This window comes from Ornithodoros turicata, chromosome 1, assembly GCF_037126465.1.
Source record: "Ornithodoros turicata isolate Travis chromosome 1, ASM3712646v1, whole genome shotgun sequence".
NCBI lineage: Eukaryota > Metazoa > Arthropoda > Arachnida > Ixodida > Argasidae > Ornithodoros > Ornithodoros turicata.
Window position 1 is genome coordinate 184,734,831 of NC_088201.1, and position 20,015 is coordinate 184,754,845.

The window sequence follows — 20,015 nt, forward strand, 5'->3', positions numbered from 1 at the left end:
ATTAGTTCTACGTAGATCGATCACTAAGCAAGTAATGAAAATTGTTCTGACAAAGTTTAATGGATCAAAGTTACGTTATCTATTGTTCTTGCTTGCCTGGCTTACTCAATTAATCGACTGTTATATCGCGAAGTGACTTCTTGATTGATTCTGTCAAATCAAATTTCAGTATAAAACGCGTACTCTAGACACTGCACAAAGCAGATCTGCTGGTATTCCCGATCGGCGTCTCAAGATGAAGTGGTGCTTGGCATACTGTCTGGCGATTTGCGGCTTTGTCATCCATCGTAAGTCCTGAATCGACATCATTGCATATTTGATAGCCGACAGATATGTCAACACGCGTTGCTTCTGCACGTCTTTCGACTCATTCGTGCGCCTTTTTAGTTGCGATTACAAATTAATGGCTGTTTAGACTACGTGCACTAAAATGGACTTTTCTTTTTGATACACTTCAAGTTTCTTCCACATATTACTGGCTTTTCCGTAAGGCGCTTAGGTGATAAATTATGTAATTCTTAAACAAGCATGGCAAATTCATTTATGTATGCGTTCGTTTATTTATTTCAACGACGCTGATTTACCGCAAAGTGGCTCTCAACCATACACTCAGCTTATGCTCTGCGTGGAAACCTGCGTTCGTAGAAGCAGGATTTCGAGGAACATTCTACCGCAGAGAGAGACTACTTTTAGTATTTTAACCATAACTACTAACTACTGAGTCAAAGCGTAGTTTTACTAATATACCTACACCACAGCCGCACTATAGTTCAAACTACTTTGCAAGTACTAGGATATAGTTGTTTAACTACATTTGTAAGCACTCTGAAATTTTGTGTGCGGCGTTATGTCTATGATCACTTAGGCATACCAATAGAGAGCGGGTGCATGGGGAGCAAGAAGACAGTTGTTACAAAAAAAATCGGGGTGCAGTTCCATTGTAACAGTGGTACAGTGGAAAAAAAATTGTCAAACATTTGGGGCATTTGGGGGCGTTGGCGGGAGGTCTCGATAAATCACTGCATGGCCCCCAATCTGACGACGGAGGAAGTGTAAGTGTTTTGAATGTGCTGTGTGTGTAGATCGCTATGTACCCTAATTAACACAAAAGGCATACTTTCTGGATTACCTGAATTTAAAACAGAAAATGATGGCAGTGCGCTCTGTGATATGCGTACTCTCCTTATTGCAATTCTTCTGTACGTTTTGCTTGGGAGTGTTGCAGGTTTATTTGTCGTCTCTGAGAATTGGTAAAATAGGCATTGCCGGCCCACGGCTCTACCAATAGAGCTAAGCTAACACACCTTCCCACTTAGGTTAGCTTAGCTTAGCTCAATTGGTAGAGCCTGCGACCGGCAATCCAGAAGATGTGGTTCGTGTCATGCAGCTGGCTAACCCTTTCAATTACTTCCTTCTTGCATCTTTCATTGTTCTTAGGCACTAGAGGCATTCTGTATTGTCCTTTCTTCTGTGTTCCAGCCTCAGAACATCAATTGCTTTCGCAAAGTTTGCAGCATTGTCCGTCGCACAGTCTTTCACTTTATCAGAAATTGCCTACGTTTCGAAAAAAACAAAAAAAAAAAAAAAACATAAGATCTTTCGGCACTGCGATCTTGCGTGAACCTTCGACAAGCTCGAGCGAACGTTCTTTTTTGTAGGTCTCCATCAATAAAATGCGCCATCGTGCCCAAAAAGGCTTTCTGGTGTGAGTTCCAAAGGTCGCAGTTGAGGAAACTCATTTGTCTTTCTGAAGCACCCTCATAATATCCTGTTTCTTTTCCTCGGCAAGTCCCGAGATCCGGCACGCATCAGACCTTCTGGTGGGTAAGGTCACTGACGGCGCCAGCCTGGTGCCGGGAGCCAGAATTTCTGTAGCGGAATTTCTGGAAGCCGGAGCGCTACACAGTAGCCATGGGCATCATATCCCTAACCAGGAGCTCAATCACTTCCTGGTTGAACTGGACAACTTGTTCCTTGAAGAGACCCCTCAAGCGCCTGGGATAATGTTGACTGGGAGTTATAAGAGCAGCCAGGAGCATCTTGAATTGTTGGTTGTCCGTCACAGGCGTCCTCACTTAAGCAAGCCATCTCCCTTTCCCCTTCGTAGCGTTTCTAATGCGTCGCGTGCTGCTCCTGCAACTCATCAGCAAACCTTTGCGCTTGTAACACACATCAACCGTAACACACTCTTCCGATAAAAATATTGCGATGTATCACGCTATCTCTACAATAAGAAATATAAGTGAGAGCAGATGTCTACAACAATTCATGCGCAATACTTAGCGCTTCTAATTGAACCGCGATCGTCTTTTAGAGCGTTGGAGACGGAAAATGAAATATACCTGGTGTCATCTGGTTTCTAAAAGTAGACTAAAATTAGCCACTCACTCTACAATCGTATCTACTTTTGCCATGTTTCACGGTATTTTTCTTGTCGAACTATAATTTAGTTAACTTACCTGATTGACCTAAACAAACGTCCACGCAAAGGAAGCATATTTCGCGAGGAATTTGATAGCACTTTGCAGTTACACACTCTTCCAATAACAATATTGCGATGTTTCACGCGATCTCAACAATAAAGGCTGGTTCACACATACGGCAACGGCGGACGGCGTCCGTGGACGGCACGGCAAATCGCGCCATTTCCTCGCCGTTGTGATGCCGTGATCAGTGATGGCCTCCGCGGCACGGCAAAAGAAAGTTGAGACATGTTCAACTTCTGCCGTGCCGTGACCTCGCCCACTCTCCATCGACCAATGGGTGTTGCACATGAAAACTGCCTGCGCGTGGCGTGTGTAGCCATGGGAGAGAAGTAAGGGAAGAAGATATGATAATGAAGGACCCGTGTTGTTTGGAAAAGCAGGCGACCACGGCAGGAACAGAGACAGTGTGAACAACAACGACAAGCGGCCGCGGCATGTAGCCTTGCCGTTATCGTTCGCCGTACCTGCCGTTGCCGTATGTGTGAACTAGCCTTAAGAATTATGAGTGAGAGCAGATGTCTACAAGAACTCATACGCAATACTTAGTGCTTGTAATTGAACCCCGATCGTCCTTTAGAGCGTCGGAGATGGAAAATGAAAAATACCTGATGTCATCTGGTTTCTAAAAGTAGACTAAAATAGCCACTCACGCTACAATCAAATAAGATTTTGCAATATTTTACGGTATTTATCTTGCCCAACATTAAGTAACTTAAGTTACGTGATTGACCTAAACAAACGTCCACGCAAAGGAAACATATTTCGCGAGGAATTTGATAGCACCTTGCAGTTACACACTCTTCCAATAACAATATTGCGATGTTTCACGCGATCTCAACAATAAGAATTATAAGTGAGAGCAGATGTCTACAAGAACTCATACGCAATACTTAGTGCTTGTAATTGAACCGCGATCGTCCTTGAGAGCGTCGGAGATGGAAAATGAAAAATACCTGATGTCATCTGGTTTCTAAAAGTAGAGTAAAATAGCCACTCACGCTACAAGCAAATAAGGTTTTGCAATATTTTACGGTATTTATCTTGCCCAACATTAAGTAACTTAAGTTACGTGATTGACCTAAAATTGATTGACTGATTGATTGATTTATTAGTTGTTCGCGTTGTAGTTGTTTTTCTCTGCCGCCGAGACTTGCTTTGTCCACACCTGAGGGCGATAAGAATCGCTGCCCAATCACGATTGCGCGCGATGTGGATCCTGCGTCCTTGCGTTTTGGGTTTAAGTGTATGCAGAGTGCGATTTTGCGAACAACACGTGCACAGAAACAGTCGCGCATTATGCAGACATATTGTTAACGGTGTGCCACGAGGTACTACGCGTCTTCTAAAGTGATTTTACGGGTCACACATGTTCCGCTTTGCCTCTGTGTTCCAGAAATTTCCACTGCCGACGAAGCAGATCCGTCCTTGAGCACCGAGGAGGATGGCGATGACTACGTCGATGTGGGCTTGGAAAACTGCACAAAATTATCTCCTGTGCTAAGTACGGTAAGGTACTTCGTCTCTCAAATAGTGTTCCGTAAAACCATTCAATTGTACACATTGGTTAAGAGGAATAGCCGCTTTCAGAATAGGCCGGGAATAGCCGGAATTCAGGAATAGCCGGACGTTCATTTTACATTACCATTTCTTGATGGCATTAGTAAATTATGACCCGAGAAGGAGAAGATAACGACCACATCTTGCTTCACGGGACACAACAAAATTATAGTCAAGACAACCTTCGTGTTGGTCTGCACTTGATTCGAGGGTGCTAGGGGTGCAATTATCTAAGACAACCGCTGTTCACAGCCCTTGTGAAATCTGTCACGGAAATAGCTTCTTGCACGTTTTAATAACCTTTTAAGAGAGGGGGCAGAGTTCAGGTGATTAAGAGATCCGGAAACTGCGGATCGGGAAGATTGGTAATGTGGACAATTGAGAGAATATGCTCTAGATCCTCTTGAGCACCGCAGTGACAGCATCTGCGAGAGTCAACTTGTCTCAAGCGGTAAAGCCACTGAGCTATAAAAGCCACATGGAGTCGCATGCGATGAATTAATGCCGCATCTTGACTAGAGGTGTTTCGTGGCATGCGGAAAGCGAGAGCTGGTGTCGGGGCAAATCCACCTCATCAACGCTCTGCCATCAAAGCTCTTTCGATATTTTTGGTCACCGTGGGACTTATATTCTTGTTGTTATCATTCACAAAGTCAGCACTACCAATGGGGGTAGAGTATCGCCACTGGCGATGAAACTGCCCCTTCATCATCTCGAAATAAAGTTGTTATTAACAACGTTTCCATTGTTTTTAGACATAAATGGTTTCGTGCAGCTGGCCGCGCTGTTGCAGAAACGAGGATCTCGATATCTTTCTTGCTTTGTCCTATCTTATCTTAGGCGTAAACGAATGCAGATTTGACTTGACTCGAAGCATCACCTTGACCTGTGCATGTCTGCGACCTATAGTCGCTCAAGACGGTTTGTGTGTTTCATGATCCTTTCCGCTCGATTACTCCGACAAGTTGCAGCTGTTAGTGAAGCTTATAACTTGCTGCCGTACTGGAGTGTTATACGAGTCGAGTTCAAGGTAGCTGACCGCTGACCTTTTCACCGAGCGATCCTGTCTAGCTTGCTGTATAAGAATGCATCAAGCCGATGAGGGTTTCTGAAGTGCACTAACACGCTCCCAAAGCAGCAGCAAATCAAGTCGAAATCAAGCTACATCTATGAATTCGGAGGTCGCAATGTAAGACTCTTGCTTGTAAGCTTTTCGAGCAAAATTGTTGTATAAAATAGCTGTCTATATGCTTTAATGGCGAAACATTCGGTACACAGTGTTTAATGTGCACTATAATTTCGGAAATAAATGTGAATAACTGAGCATTAGCATTATTAATTGTGCATTATTACGGTGAGTAAAATATTCCCAACGCCCTCTGCAATAAGTGTGTTGACCATTGTCATAAACAGTCTAATACCTATGTAATAGTGCAAAAAGGAAAATCTCTCGTTGTGAGAACACTATTCTCAAATAGCGTCCTCGTTGGTCCTTTCTGAACGTGGATCATCTTGACAAGCAATATCGTTTGTCGTCATCTTATTGTTATTAAAAGTTCGCCTAGGTTGGTCTACGGAATAAATAATTGCGTACGGGATCACGAGAAATGATGTCGTCATTGTTGCTAGGTGTTCCAAGAGGAGTGCGAGAGATTCTCATGAAAGTTGCCGTTACAACCGAGCCTACTTGTCGTGGCATCTACATACACGCGTATTTCATGTTCTCGGACTTGGGGTGTGTGTACTTGATGAGGCCGTCCAGCTAGGCTATGGAACGCTATAGGTACATGTACGAACAGAACATTAAATATTTGATGTATTAAAAGAGCATGGAAATCAATTGGAACACATATTTTTCACAGCTTGATATGAAGATACTACTTGATAAGCTGTCACGCAAACTATTTCATTTGAAAAGCGCGAATTTCCCGAGAAAATTAGTTTGCAAGAATGCGCTCCTTCGAGGCGACAGTCTCCCCCAAGCCGAATCTGGCGTGTGGTGACGTCATACGGCCAATCACCTCATTGGCTGCAGGAAGCGTCCGCTTCCCGCCAGAACAACAGCCAGAATCGTCTGCTAGCTCCGGAATAGTGGCGACTTACTGACTGAGGCGCAGTTGCTGTTTATTTGCGTCTGACATTCTCTTGCGTTCTTACATGATTCGTCTCGTACGTTTTGCATAAAACAAGACTGTGGGCAGTGTAAAAGGTATGGCAGGGCCTCTGTGTTGCCGTGACGGCTCTGGCTGAGGTGGATCGTACGCGGTTGTGGTTTCCGTTCCGATTGTGCTCAGCTGTCGTTACTTAGTGAACAGTATTGTGCCTGTGTGTGCACCATATATATGAGACGACTAAATACGTTCCTGTCAGTTGAAAATGTTATCCAGGTGCCACTGTTGTATGCTGCATATGAGCATTAAAAAAACGCTTATTTGGCCATGTGTTTTGGGGTTTCCCACACATCGCGAGCAGATGAACTCTACCACTTTACTTTGGTATCTATGTTGTTGTGCTTGTGGAGATGTTGCCCTCCTGACATCAGTAAGATATGGTAAGTGCAATGTTACACAGCTATGCATTCATCGGTCCGCCCTTTCGCCTCGGAGATGCCAGTGTCTATGCAGTTCAGAGTCCATAGTGTTGACCACAACACTGATAAGTCATGATGGTCGATGACCTCTTCAAATGAAAACACTGGGCACTGCGCCGCTTCTTCATGACTACGCATTTGTAACCAAGAAGAAGCACTGTATTTGAATGCGAATGTTTGTTCACACTTAGCAGCATCACTTACGAGCCTCCGGGACATTCGTGTTTCGAAATCAAAGCTGGCGGAGCTTGGAATCGAACTCATAAAAAGTTTTGTCAAGAAGAGCAGACGTGTCGCCTGTACAGCATTGAGTTTATCACTTGTCCTTTCCACGAAGTCCGATGGACAACGCCGCTTCCTGCTCGATCGGCTTGCCGGCACCGCGATGCCAGACAAATCACAAAAAAAGAAAGAAAAAGACGGCGCGGCCACATGACGTCAGCGGTTGGCAGCCGAGTGAGGGGGCATTTCTGCCGCGAGGTTCAAAGCTCCCTCGCGCTCCAGGATTGCGCGCTACGCTCAAGCTGTTTGTGCGAATATGTATCACAGCGCTCAGAATCCTAATTTCCAGTTCTCCCGTCATATTTTATTCCGATCATTTCCATGCTCCTTTAATCCAGTATTCCTATTTTACGATAATGGTACGGACGCTAATGGTAGAATCTAGCGGCGTATTTTTGTTCAGGGCAACACCCTAGCGGCAGAAGGCAGCTCGGTCACATGTTCACAATGGTAGACGAGTGAGGTATTAGTAGCGATACATGGCAGTGGTTTTCATTGAAGCGGTTAGACAGTATCAGAACTACCATGCTGTGTCGCAACCAAACCAAGTCACTCCCTAAGCATAAGGTGTTTGTGCGGTGGGGGGGGGGGGCTCGGTTGTCCATTGGGGGACGCCAGGGTGTTACGGGGCGTCGCAGAATGGAATGACGGTGTCCTCCCAGCACTGCAATATCAGTCCGCTTCCGATACGAGAGAGCTGCTTCTGCGGCGCTGTGCGCCTGCTCATTCCCCATCACACCACAATGGGCTGGAACTCACTGGAGAACCAGCCTGTGGTCTACTTCGTACATATGGTGGTAAGCAATTACCACATGCGTCACAAGGGGTGCGGATGAGCCTCGTATGTCATTATTTTCAATGTCTTGCTGTGCTGATTTTGAGTCAGTGCGGACTGCCCATTCCCACGCTGTAAAATAAACGATGTGCTGCAGAAAAAAAAAACATGGCAAAGAATTCCGCACCTGTCGGTGAGGTTGGATGCGAAAGGCGTCTTCCTTCCACTACGCCTTCGATGGGATGATGAATGCTGAGGCGAACTTGCCGTCTCTGGTTGCACCCTCTGTAGACCCAGAAAACTTGTCGTCCACGATAGTATAAAAAGGGCTCGATGGACTTGAGGTGGAACTTTATCTCTTCTTTCTAGAAGGTCCGGAAGGCCTACGAAGGTCGGTGGTACCGGCAGAGATCAGGGTGCTTCTGGCGCCATTACGTTCTTAGCTAGAAGCCGGTGATTCTCTGGCGTGTCCTCTGCCCTACTCGATAGAAATCGCTTTCAGGGCGGTATCGAATTGTCCTGAGGAGCGGGTGACGGGGAATGTGAACACGCAGACATAGGAAGTGCCGAGCCGTTTCACGTTCACACAGAACCTCAACTGGAAGTTCACCAGCTTCAGCTATGTCTTGCCGTGTTTCAACCATTCTTGGAACTCCGAGGCAGCGACTATCACAAACACGCACAGTTCTCTGGGGTCATGATTTCCTCTCTGACAGATTACGTTTTGTGCGCACTACTGAGGGTGATATCCGTCATCATTATGCACCGTGGGAATCAACAAGGAAGCATTCTGAGCTCAGTTTTATTTAACGTCGTGAAGGCTTCCCTCCTTACACAGCAACGTAGGCCTGCCCGTATCACCATCCACCCCGACGACATCTGCATATGGACTTCTCCTATCCGCCGTGATACCCTTACACCGCGACCCCCATATTGCGGAACACGGTATCTTCATATCGCCAAGTAATACAATAGTGATGACGTTTACGGGCTGTTCTAACCGGAAATATCAATTGTTTGGGGAATGCTCGGCTCTGCAGTTTGTCTCCCACGTCTGCTATCCTGGCCTTATAATCAGGGTGTCGAACCGAACCCGAACCCGAACCGAAAACCGTACCCGAACCGTTATTTTTGCCGGAACCGAACCCGAACCCGAACCGAAATTTTCGGAACACTGCTGAACCCGAACCGGAGCAGAACCATAAAAATAATAGCGGTAACCGGTTCGCAACAAAACGGTTCGGACATAGAAGTCAGCACAAGAGTTCCTTTTTATCCCCGAACGAAGACACATCGGTATCATCATCACGCGCCTATATCATGGATTTCAGAAATTTTCACCTACCAGTCAGACGACGACGTATAGTAAGTATACTTTCAGCATCTTTTTAACATGTTGAAGCGCAGTTGTCCTTGTGAGCGCCGCGGCTGGCCACGCACGCGGTGATGCGGCGTCTACTCTTCAGAGACGAGGTGCCACGCGGACGAATGCAACAGGAATGGAGTAGGCCAGTTATGTAGCTCTACACGACGAATATGTGATCAAATAAGCGCCCAAGATTTCTTTTTACACGTGAGCAGTAAAAATTAAACAAGTCAGAAACATGAGAAGTGGAGAAGGGGCGTACGCAGAACGGTGCCTGTTTGATTGGTCGTGGTTTGAAAAGTAAATGTGGTTCTGCTTATTGGTAGTGCAGTTGTGTCGTGATACATTGCCTTTGTGAGGTGGATTAACTAGTACACTGCTGTGAGCTCGGACAGACTAAGGCTGGCAGGCTTATTTTCGACAAGCTTCAGTACGGTTTCAGATCGATTCACGCTGCGAAGGCAGTGTGCCGGCAAGTACTGTCGTCTATCTTACGCTGTCCATCTTATTAGGCTTCGGTTAAGTTTATCTTGCTGGCACTGTGCGTGTGAAAAAGAGATTTTGGGAACAGAAAGTAGCGGGACAACACCGCTTCATCAGCGTGGACTCTATTTGCAATAAGTGTTCATCCATTTCTTATTTCTCTCGCTAAAGAGCTACCTCACAGCTAAAGACGTCAATGCAGACAACAGCAGTAAAAACATTGCTCTATAAGTCTCTTGTGCGTTCAAAATTAGAATACTCCGCCACCATATGGAATCCTAGCTCAGCGACACTAATTAATGCAATCGAACTTGTCCAAAATAATTCTGCGCGTTTCATTACTGGTAATTATTCTCGCACAGCGAGTATTAGTACGATAAAGAACACTCTTGATTTACCTTCCCTTGCTTCACGTCGTAAAATGTTTCGTTTATCTTTACTTCACAAACTTTACTATGACCTGCCTGGTTTGCGTGGTGAACTTCTACCTCCGCCCACTTACATTTCATCTCGGATTGATCATCAACATAAGATAGGCCTAACGTCATACCACACCAACACGTGCCTGCAGTCTTTCGTCCCCCGCACATCTGCTGAGTGGAACCACCTTCTTAGTGACATCATACACATTCGCGATCACTCCCGATTTCGCTCTGCATTATGTTCCTTTTTTTGACTCACAATAACACCACTTAGAGTCATATCAACCTGTACATCTTAATATAAGCTCTCACAACTCACTGGCTTTTGTATTATACACTTCATCATCAATTTGTTACATTTTAACTTAGCATCTTGATTTACTGACCTTTGTTCACTGTTATTTATTACTGTTTTGTATTTTCTTTTCCCACTCCCCTCTGTATTGCCCAACGGTTCTTGAGGGTAAAATAAATAAATAAATAAATAAAGTAAGCTATTAGCCACGCATTTCCTGATAAAAGCAGTTTTATGGAACATATAAAACGGAAGCGTTGAACCGGTTCGCGAACCGGTTCGGTGCTGCGAACTTTGCGAAGCGGTTTTTGGCGTGGCCGAACCGGAACTGAACCGGAACGAAATCAAAACAACGCGAACCCGAACCCGAACCGAACCCGTATTTTTTGCGGTTCGACACCCTGCTTATAATAGACCGCCGGGTCACGTGTACCGCACAAATCAGGGCGATTTGTGGTACCACAAACGAGTTCCTCAATATCATGCGGCATCTTTGAGGATCACCCTGGGATGCATCGAGCGGTGACCTCCGTCAGTCCCGCTCTTCGTTGGTCCTCGACACCTTAAGGTATAGCCTACCAGTGTCGCCCGACCTCTGTGTTTGCGGTGGCAGGGTATTACTCAGCACTCAATCTAGAAGCGTTCCTCTTTGCCTAGGTATGCCTAAGACGATAGAGACATTCTCCGTTTTGGCAGAGGCACGAGGACCTCCAGCCCTCGTTCTGCGCGATAAAGCAACTCTTGGTAGTGCTTACAACCGCTTTGTTAGCTGACATACCTATCACTATGTAGCAGCCAACCTCAAGGCACGGGGAAGTCCCGCTCCGTAGTACGTTACATGGCGCGAGCCCACATTCTTTTCAAAAGGAATGCGCGGCTTTTGGTTGTCCCTCAGAACAGGTGCGGCGCCCTGAAAATGAACACTGTCTCTGTACTTCTGTCTACTTTCTCTGGCTCAAAAAGTTCCACACTGGTGACCCGAACAGCGGAGTCAAGGATGCTCGGCGACGACAGGCAGGCAAACAGTAATGCCGCTGGTGCTGTTCCACAGCCCATGCAACCTTCCCCGCCCTCAACCTTCATGAGCCACATCGCCACTCTGGCAAAGGAGCCCGAACATATGGTTCATCCAGGCAGAGACCCAATTCCAGCTTGCTGGTGTGTTATCCCAACTGACGGTGTACCGTCACATTGTAGCTGCGGCACTACCCGACAACGCAATGGAAGTTGCTGACGTGCTTCAAGCAGGGAAAGGTAACGGAATCTTTTTCGTTTCCGTTACCACCTCCGTTACTGGCCCTTATTTGTTTCTGTTTCAGTTTCGGTTACCACCATTGTTGCTTTCGTTTCCGTTACGTTTCCGTTTCGGTTTTCGGTACCGCCCTACCTCCAGCTTTTTGTTTTTCTTCTCTCTTTTCTTTCCTTTTTTTTCAAAAAAAGACCATTGAGACCGTGACAAAACTTCCCTCTACGTTCTGAAGTCTATTTTGGGGGCTCCAGAGATACGTGCATACAAGAGATAACGTTTATTCAAAATACACATATAGGTACGTGATTTCTGTGAACAGCTAACATGAACATGGTTTCCAGGAATGTTACTCACGCTTCCAACTTCCAGGTCACCATAAGCGTATCAGAACTATGCTTCTTCTATTTACTGTATACTAATTACTTATATGCTCCAGTTTGATAGTTGATTTTGGTTTTAGTTCTACAGTTAATTTTAGTTTGCTTTATTGAGGTTTATTTAATCGATTTATCTACATGATATGGTGAAGAACTGCAATAATTCGGGTCGTGCCGTACCCGAATTATTACCGTAAATTATTGTCGTTTCCGTCTCTGTTTCAGATATTCTGACTGTGCGATATCCGTTTCCATTTCTGTTACCGTTACCTGCTATATTTCCGGTATAATACCGTTTCTGTTACCTTTCCCTGGCTTCAAGCACTGCCCTCCGATAATTGACCGCACCACCATGACTGAACGTAAGCCGCAGCAGGGGATGTTCACAACTGCAGAGCTTGACGATCGCCGTCCAACTGATTTGTTACGCTCTACGGATGCTTTGCTTTTTGGCCGTGCATCCACGTTTGACAGCAATGTACTCCAAGAACTCTTCCTCCAGAGATTTCCACAACAGGCCCAAATGATCCTTGCCATCCTGCCTGCCCCTCAAAGACCTAGCGCAGCAAGCTGATATGGTAATGGAAATAGTTGGCTCAGATATCGCTTCTTTTTCCGACGCGTCCCCACACGCAATTGCCCCTCGTCATCTCGTCCATGGTGCGCCGCTAGACCCTTATAACAACAGATTGGATTCCCTCACGACCGTAGATGGAGGCCTGTTGCGCTGGAGTTTCTCGCAGAACCAGCTAGCGACAAGGGCGCAAACTACTCCCTAGTTCAGCGGCCTCGCATGTGTACATTTTTGCGTAATTTTCCAGCGAATGGGAAGAAGCGCACGAGAGCGAAAACATCGCAATATTAAAATTTAGTTGTTATTCTTGTTAGGTTGTAGCCACAGGTACAGAAATTCAGGAGATAAACATGTCTCTACAGCCTTACAAACAAACTATGCGAAAGGCGTCGCAGCCCCCGTTGGATTAGTGCTGTTCGCCGTGTGATATCAATGTTTACAAGATTCTCAATGGAATGACTCCAGCTACCTTAATCTAGGACTCAGACAAGACGTTTCACATGTCATTCGGCACACAGCAGGTGTGATTAAGTTCGGCAACAAATATGTGAAAGAACGTGATTCTAGCTTTGGAATAACAGAGGACGGAAACGAGTTTTCACGTTTTACAATGACACATACGTTGTTTGAACAGACAAAAAGCACAGCAGCTTATTAAGATGCTGCGAAGATGCGCAATGAACAAAATAAAGAAAAAAATGGCGTTCCTTCACTAATTTTTTGCGGGAGGTCTATGGAACGGATTTTGGTTCTGAAAACGGCTACGATATCAGGTGACCGAAAGGAACAGATGTTCTCATTGGGACAACTTTGTCGCTTTTATAATTAACAAGTTAATTAATGAAAGTTAATTAGGACATTGCCTTTGGACTTTGCTAATGCCCTCCTAGGGAGTGCCCTTCAGCATATGCTATATTGCAATTGATTTCATCTTGGAAAAAGTGTTATATATATTTTTTTTTAAATATGTTCACAGTTAGCGTGGACACCCTGAATATACTCATGGAACGATGCGACAGCACCAGAGGACACGCGTTTCGCCGTGTTTGAGGCTTGTCAGCTCTGGGTAGCTGCGCATCGTTCGGAATTGGCAAACCAGGGGTCGCTCAGCGAGCGATCTACACCTGGAAAGGTGACTGAGTACTCCTCAATGCCACAGTGCAAGACAGTAAATTTTAATGCAGGAAAAAAAACATTAAAGAAACAAGTAGATGACACTAGATTTCAAACACGTGTAGTGTCATCTACTTGTCTCTTTAATGGCTTTTTTTTCCTGCATTCGATATATATATATATATATATATATATATATATATATTCAATAAGTATCAGAAGTGGAGACAGTGCTTCTACAGGACCAGGAATAAAAGGGGAACTTTATTAAAAAGTAAGAGGGGGTATCCGACGTTTCGATAGCAGCGCTGTCTTCTACAGGGATGGAATATTATGGTGACGCAAGACAATTCCAAAGAATGAGAGGGCAGCACATGTGCTTTGTCAAACAAACGTAAAAGGGTACGATGAATTACAGGCAGTATGTTCTTCGCCGGAGGGCAATGATTTCCTGGGGCGACCAACCGGGGAGTCTGAAAGATATACAAAAGAGTGTATGTATTCTGAGAGAATTAGGAATTTAGGTTGCGAACAGTTGAGAGGACGCCGGGGTCCTCGTTAATCTGGATTTTAAATTTGTAAATCAGGAATTTTACAAAGGAAATTTACAAATTTAAAAGCCAGATTAACGAGGACCCCGGCGTCCTCTCAACTGTTCGCAACCTAAATTCCTAATTCTCTCAGAATACATACACTCTTTTGTATCTCTTTCAGACTCCCCGGTTGGTCACCCCAGGAAATCATTGCCCTCCGGCGAAGAACATACTGCCTGTGATTCATCGTACCCTTTTACCTTTGTCTGACAAAGCACGCGTGCTGCCCTCTCATTCTTTGGAATTGTCTTGCGTCACTATAATATCCCATTCCTGTTGAAGACAGCGCTGTTGTCGAAACGTCGAATACCCCCTCCTAGTTTTTAATAAAGTTCTCCTTTTATTTCTTGTCCCGTAGAAGCACTATCTCCACTTCTGATCCTTATTGAATATCTTTATTTTTCGTGGTCAACCGCATTCGTTTATTTCATATATATATTATATTATCATATTATATCATATCATATTATATATATATATATATATATATATATATATATATATTAAATCCCGTGTTAGCGCCGCGAAGCAACTGTGGCTATGAACGGCGTACAGATGTGGACAGATGCAGAGAGGACAGCAGGAAGGAGTGGGGGACAGCAGGGTTAGTATGCGACCTGGGCAGGCTTCAGGGGTAACTGTGCCTACATTCATCTGGAAATTCTTAGGAAAACCCAGGGAAAACCTCAGACGACACAACCGGAGGTAGAATTCGAACCCACCACCTCCCACCTTAACCCGCTCGGCCATGCTGCTGGTTCAGCCGTAATAGCCATTGCTCATATTATGATGCAGCATATTCGCAAGAATTTTGTTACAACTCGAAAAGGTGTTACCCTAAGGCTAATACGCGCAAAATATTTCGTGACTTCGTTCGCAGACCGATTTATTAGTATTCTCTTCTTGGCATGTTGTGGCATGACTATCTTATTCAGTTGTCACAGTTTTACTCATAGTGGTTGTTTACAACACATTGCAGAAACACAAAAAAGCACACTATACATTATCTCTCTCTTTCTCTTCAGACCAACCAGACCTACCAGTGCTCTCACCTGTGCTCTGAAGGTGGATACGCGAATGAAATGGACGGAACGCCATGCATGGTGCGTTGTTCCGTAGAAGTCCGGCTCAAGCCAAGCCACTTGTTGTGCTATGCTTAAAGGGGTTGGGACGCTTTCATAGAAGTGGTTCATTAAATCACCGACGCGTTGTACTGCAAGCCAGAATACAGAAGAAACAATAATTATTCTTCTATGTGTCCTACTTAGCCGAGATACAAGCCCTCGAACAAACTCCCTTGCAAAGCGCAGACGTGATGGAGCTCATAGTGGCGTCCATTCCTATTGGCAGTCCTAAGCACGTGACTTCTCGTGCTCTGCCTCACTGGTAGAGGCGTGCGCTGTGATGTCAGAGCTGCATTAGTTTCAGTGTTCGTGGTGCCCATTGTCTCCGATTCTATTACCCTTTCCGCTGTGAAACTTTCAATGCAGGTTCGCGTTGGTGCAAAGAACCGTCTTTTACGTTTATCTGGGATAACGTAGGATGACCAATCTAAACCCCGTTAAGTATATAGTTTAAAAGGTGACTAAGAAAAAGCGGCGACTGTGTACCGTGCACCATCAATAACAAACACTAAATCAGTTAAAAAGGCCTAGCTCGCCTTACCTTTCCTCTCTCTCTCTCTCTGTTGCAGGAAGAGCGCTGTGCAGAAGGTGGGGGAAAAGCGCACAGCAAACAGGTTGGTGTAAGTGTCGTGTCTTGGAGAATCACTCGCAAGCTATATTTCGTTTCATTTTACGTGCTTAGAAATCCCGCAATTTACCTAGAAAAAGTAAGGGGAGTTTTGCGATTGTACAATTTTAATGAGTTCACTACTGCTCCAGTCTACCAAATTAGATACTTATTTCTAGGTACACAGGCTAAAGCACGTTCGTTCTGAGCTTTTTTTTCTGAAAATTACTGCCTAAACTTAATTCTTGCAAACCTGGAGGGGCAGGTCGTTCGAACAGACAGGAGTGTGTATTAACGCCTTACTAGGCGACTCCGTTTGATAATGCTTAAATCTCAACTTTACGAGATAAAACACTCTACGCGGTCGTCGTTTTTCGGTTCTGAAATGTAAGATAGCTATACGATTGGAATTAGCGCTTGACTTGAACAGCGAATTATCGTGCATTTCAGGAAGGTGGATGTGGCAACGAAACAGTCTTCTTGAATGGGACATGTTCGAATGGCACCTGTATTCTCTGAGGGGAAGGCAGTGTTCACACCATCGCTACCGTCACTGCTTTGTGAGACAATTTCTATTAAAAAAAGAAACAGGTGCTTCCTTGCAACATGCGACATTGTATAAATCCATTTTAAAGTGTACATTTGCGGTGTTATTACGTTTGCGGGTTCATAATTCATCAACGTTTTTCTATATTGTGTCCGACTGAATTCTATGCAGAGACACCTGCAGTGCTTGGAGAACTTGTAAAACGTTTTCAGCTATGCAAACTGCACGGTCAGACTAATTTTAGAATAATGTTGCACAAACGTTACATCTGACCAATAGTGATTAACACGGGGAAGTAGAAATATGTTGTCTTTCTTAATGACGTGACATTGTGACACTTTGTCAGAACATTTTTCAGCAGTGAGAGGAGGTAAGCGCGATATGTCTTCATTCGAAGAGCAAGAAAAGAAAACGAAGACGGAAGAGTAAAAGGAAATGAGACCGCAACCCCCAGGATGGAAGGAACGCTTGAGAACTACTAACGAAAAAGTACTGACAAAGTAACAGCCACATAGATTTTCCCTCATTCTCATTAGCAGACATAGCGGTCATTGTGAATAGCAGTTGCATTAACCCACACTCCTTTCTGATGTCCTTTCTCGACATGTCCACACCTGTACGCCGCTAAATAGCCACAGTTGCTTCGCGGCGCTAACACGAAATACAGTCCCATTAACATTCGTCATAGACGAAGGTGAATGGGAGTAGATGAGAAGGTCATGGAAAGAGAGGCATGTAGTGAGGTTACACCCTTTATATCTCCCTCTTTTTACCCCGTGATGGACCAGAATTGGCTCCGTCCGAAACCAGCAGGGTAAAGTGAGGTAAAGTGAGACGCGATATGAATCGCTCCATACTCTATTTCCGAAACGTGGCTTCAGGCTTGTTGAAGATATGGGTCTCTTTCGCCACCTCCTCCAATTGAAAATCGTCTAGCGACGTCCTTATCTTACCAAAGACTACGATCACTTTATGAGCAGGGACCTTAGAACCCCTTTGCTGGGGGAAAACGGGAAAACACATGTTGGCATCTCCGAGCGTTGTTTTAAACGAAAAAAAAAACACGGAAAACACATGATATTGACATGGGAGATATCATATTGGCATTGACATATTTAGATATATAAAAGACACGACACTATACCGATGATTCCGGTGGATCCCGCCAATGTTCATGCGTTATCATGACATTTCGTCGTAGGACCTTCCGGATTCCGAACACCGCTTTCCTAATTCCGGATGAATATCACCTGAACCGCACCAGAAGAACGTGCCTAATACGTGGCGTCCAACAGGGGTTTAACAATGTTCGAAAAAAATGTGAAATATACGCGCAATAGGTATTAAGTAACATGATGATAGAGAATCCAGAAGCCTCAATTATTAGAGAGTTTTTATTGCATTGTACTATGTAGCTTTTGTGTACACATTGGAGATCGTTGGTGGTTCTGCGCATGCGCAAAACAGAGAACTTCGCACGGTGCACAGAAATACCGCGCTATCCCTTGCGTACGCAACGGCGATAGCATACGACGCACTAGAACTTTCTATTATAATACATGTAGCATATCAGCGACTGTTATTGGCGGAATCCCGCAAAACATCTCTTCCTGGTTCTATCAGCTGCAGAAACGGAAATGCATGCAAGCAATTGTCCGGCGAGCATCTGTCCGGTGAGCAAATAACCAGGATCCCTCAACATTAGGCAGTTCAGGAACATCTTTGCGGAGTCACGTGTTGTGTGCATGGCCACTCGAACCAACGGTGGCATGAAGTGATGGCAGGACGATCAGGCGAAGTGGCCATGGCAGCGCGAGATTATGTTGGGCTTGTGTTTCACTAAGCTATGTCTGATGGCTCTCTGCGGCGTAAAACCACGATTTAGTATTAATTCTTATTATTAAAATGATTTTGTTGACACGGATTAGGGAAGCCGCTGAATGCGGAAAATAAACAGTATGACTCGTCGCATGTATTTAACCAGAAAGCATAAATAATTGACATAAGAAGTTTAGTTTTGCCAGTTTAGTTTGATATTGGTATAAAATATACGAAGGCAACTGGTACGAGCGTGGGAGACATGGGACGCGCATATTAAATGCGTAAACAGATTGAGATCGATCGAAGAAGCTTAATATAGCTTATTTGTTCTTTTTTTAGGGGGGAAGGAGGGGCGGGGGGCGAGATAACACGATAACAGAGATGTGTTGCAAAATTTTGCGTTCGGCTGATGAAAGCTTTAGAACCACGAAACCGCGTATACAGGGTGTCCACCGTAACTATAGAAGTATTTTTTTAAAATAGAAAATCAGCTTTTCCCCGTTTTAACCAATGGCGATGTACTCTTAGTCCCACTAAGGCCTAAAGGCCCACATTGAGAGGGCACAGGCAAGCTTCCGTGTCGATGCATTAATTAACTTTCGTTAATTACCTTTTTTTAATTATCAACGATACAAGATTGATCCCAGGGAAACATTGAATCCCTTGGGGTCACTGGTAACATTACCGTTTTCCGAACAAAATTGGAGAGAAATATATAGTATAGTTATCGAAGAAAAGGCCTGGAAATAAGGCGATCTTGTGGTCGTTTTTCGACGCTCAAGTAGAAGCGCTTCCATTTTCCTTTTCCCTGTATGCATGGGAGGGAAAACGCTGTCGCGGGGGGGGGGGGATATTGGTGACACAGTTATTTCCCACCTCTGCATACACAGGAAATGAAAACGGGAGCGCTTCTACTTGAGCGTCGAAAACTGACCACCAGAGCACCTTATTTTCAGGCCGTCTCCACGCGGTATAACTGCTTCGCATTTTGTTCGGAAAACGGTAAGTTACTAGTGATCCCAAGGGATTCAACGTTCTCATTGGGTCAATCTTCTATCGTTGATAATTAAAAAAAAGTTAATCGATCCATCGTCACAGAAGCTTGCCTGAGCCATCTTAAGGTGGGACTTTAGGCGTAGAGTGCATTGCCATTGTTTAAATCTGAGAAAAAGCGCTTTTTCTATTTTTGAAAATTACTTCTATAGTTACCGTGGATACCCAGTATATTGCAGTTGTGGATCAAGGAGTACGAGGACCTAAACTGCTTTCGATTAGTTAGGTCAGCGAGAAGTTCCAGAGCTCAATGGGAAGCATACACGGACCCTTCCCCTTCACCACATCTGGTCCGTTCGGGCTCATGAGGAACATACTTATTCTTGTAATATTGTCGACGTCAGTAGGCCACCTGATATGCGCAGTCATTCGAAGTGCTAGGCCCAGAAAGGATTCATTCGTCATCATAGGCATCATCGTGCAATGGACCATTTCCGTGTGCGCGTCGCTCCCGGCGGCTAAATGACGAAGTAACACCACGTGATCTTGCTAGCATTTTTTGAGCATATAGCTGAATAACATTTCTTTAGAATCGCAGAGCTTGCACCAGTGGAAGTACAGAACAGGTGACGCACCCCAGAAACACACACGAAAACTTGTTGAGGCACATTCATAACATGCCCTGTTTTCTTCCCAACGATCACGGCGACGTTCGTACTGTCTGATGAAACACATTACAGGCATTGCCAGAAGTTTCAAAG

At 44.8% G+C, this 20,015-nt stretch overlaps 1 protein-coding gene across 1 annotated transcript; it reads left to right on the forward strand.

The window, feature by feature from the left end:
- LOC135373916 (uncharacterized) lies at window positions 1–16,532 on the forward strand. Its single transcript, XM_064606966.1, has 6 exons — window positions 1–31; window positions 170–287; window positions 3,880–3,992; window positions 15,188–15,265; window positions 15,856–15,900; window positions 16,344–16,532. The coding sequence occupies exons 2-6, from the start codon at window positions 236–238 to the stop codon at window positions 16,410–16,412; spliced, it is 357 nt and encodes a 118-aa protein (XP_064463036.1). The 5' UTR covers window positions 1–31; window positions 170–235; the 3' UTR covers window positions 16,413–16,532.
- Window positions 16,533–20,015: the final 3,483 nt, after the last annotated feature.

Coding starts and splice junctions, on each gene's coding strand:
- LOC135373916 (XM_064606966.1), top strand. CDS start 236: ATGAAGTGGTGCTTGGCATACTGTCTGGCGATTTGCGGCTTTGTCATC. Junction 288..3,879: donor TTGCGGCTTTGTCATCCATC/GTAAGTCCTGAA, acceptor TCTGTGTTCCAG/AAATTTCCACTGCCGACGAA. Junction 3,993..15,187: donor TATCTCCTGTGCTAAGTACG/GTAAGGTACTTC, acceptor CTTTCTCTTCAG/ACCAACCAGACCTACCAGTG.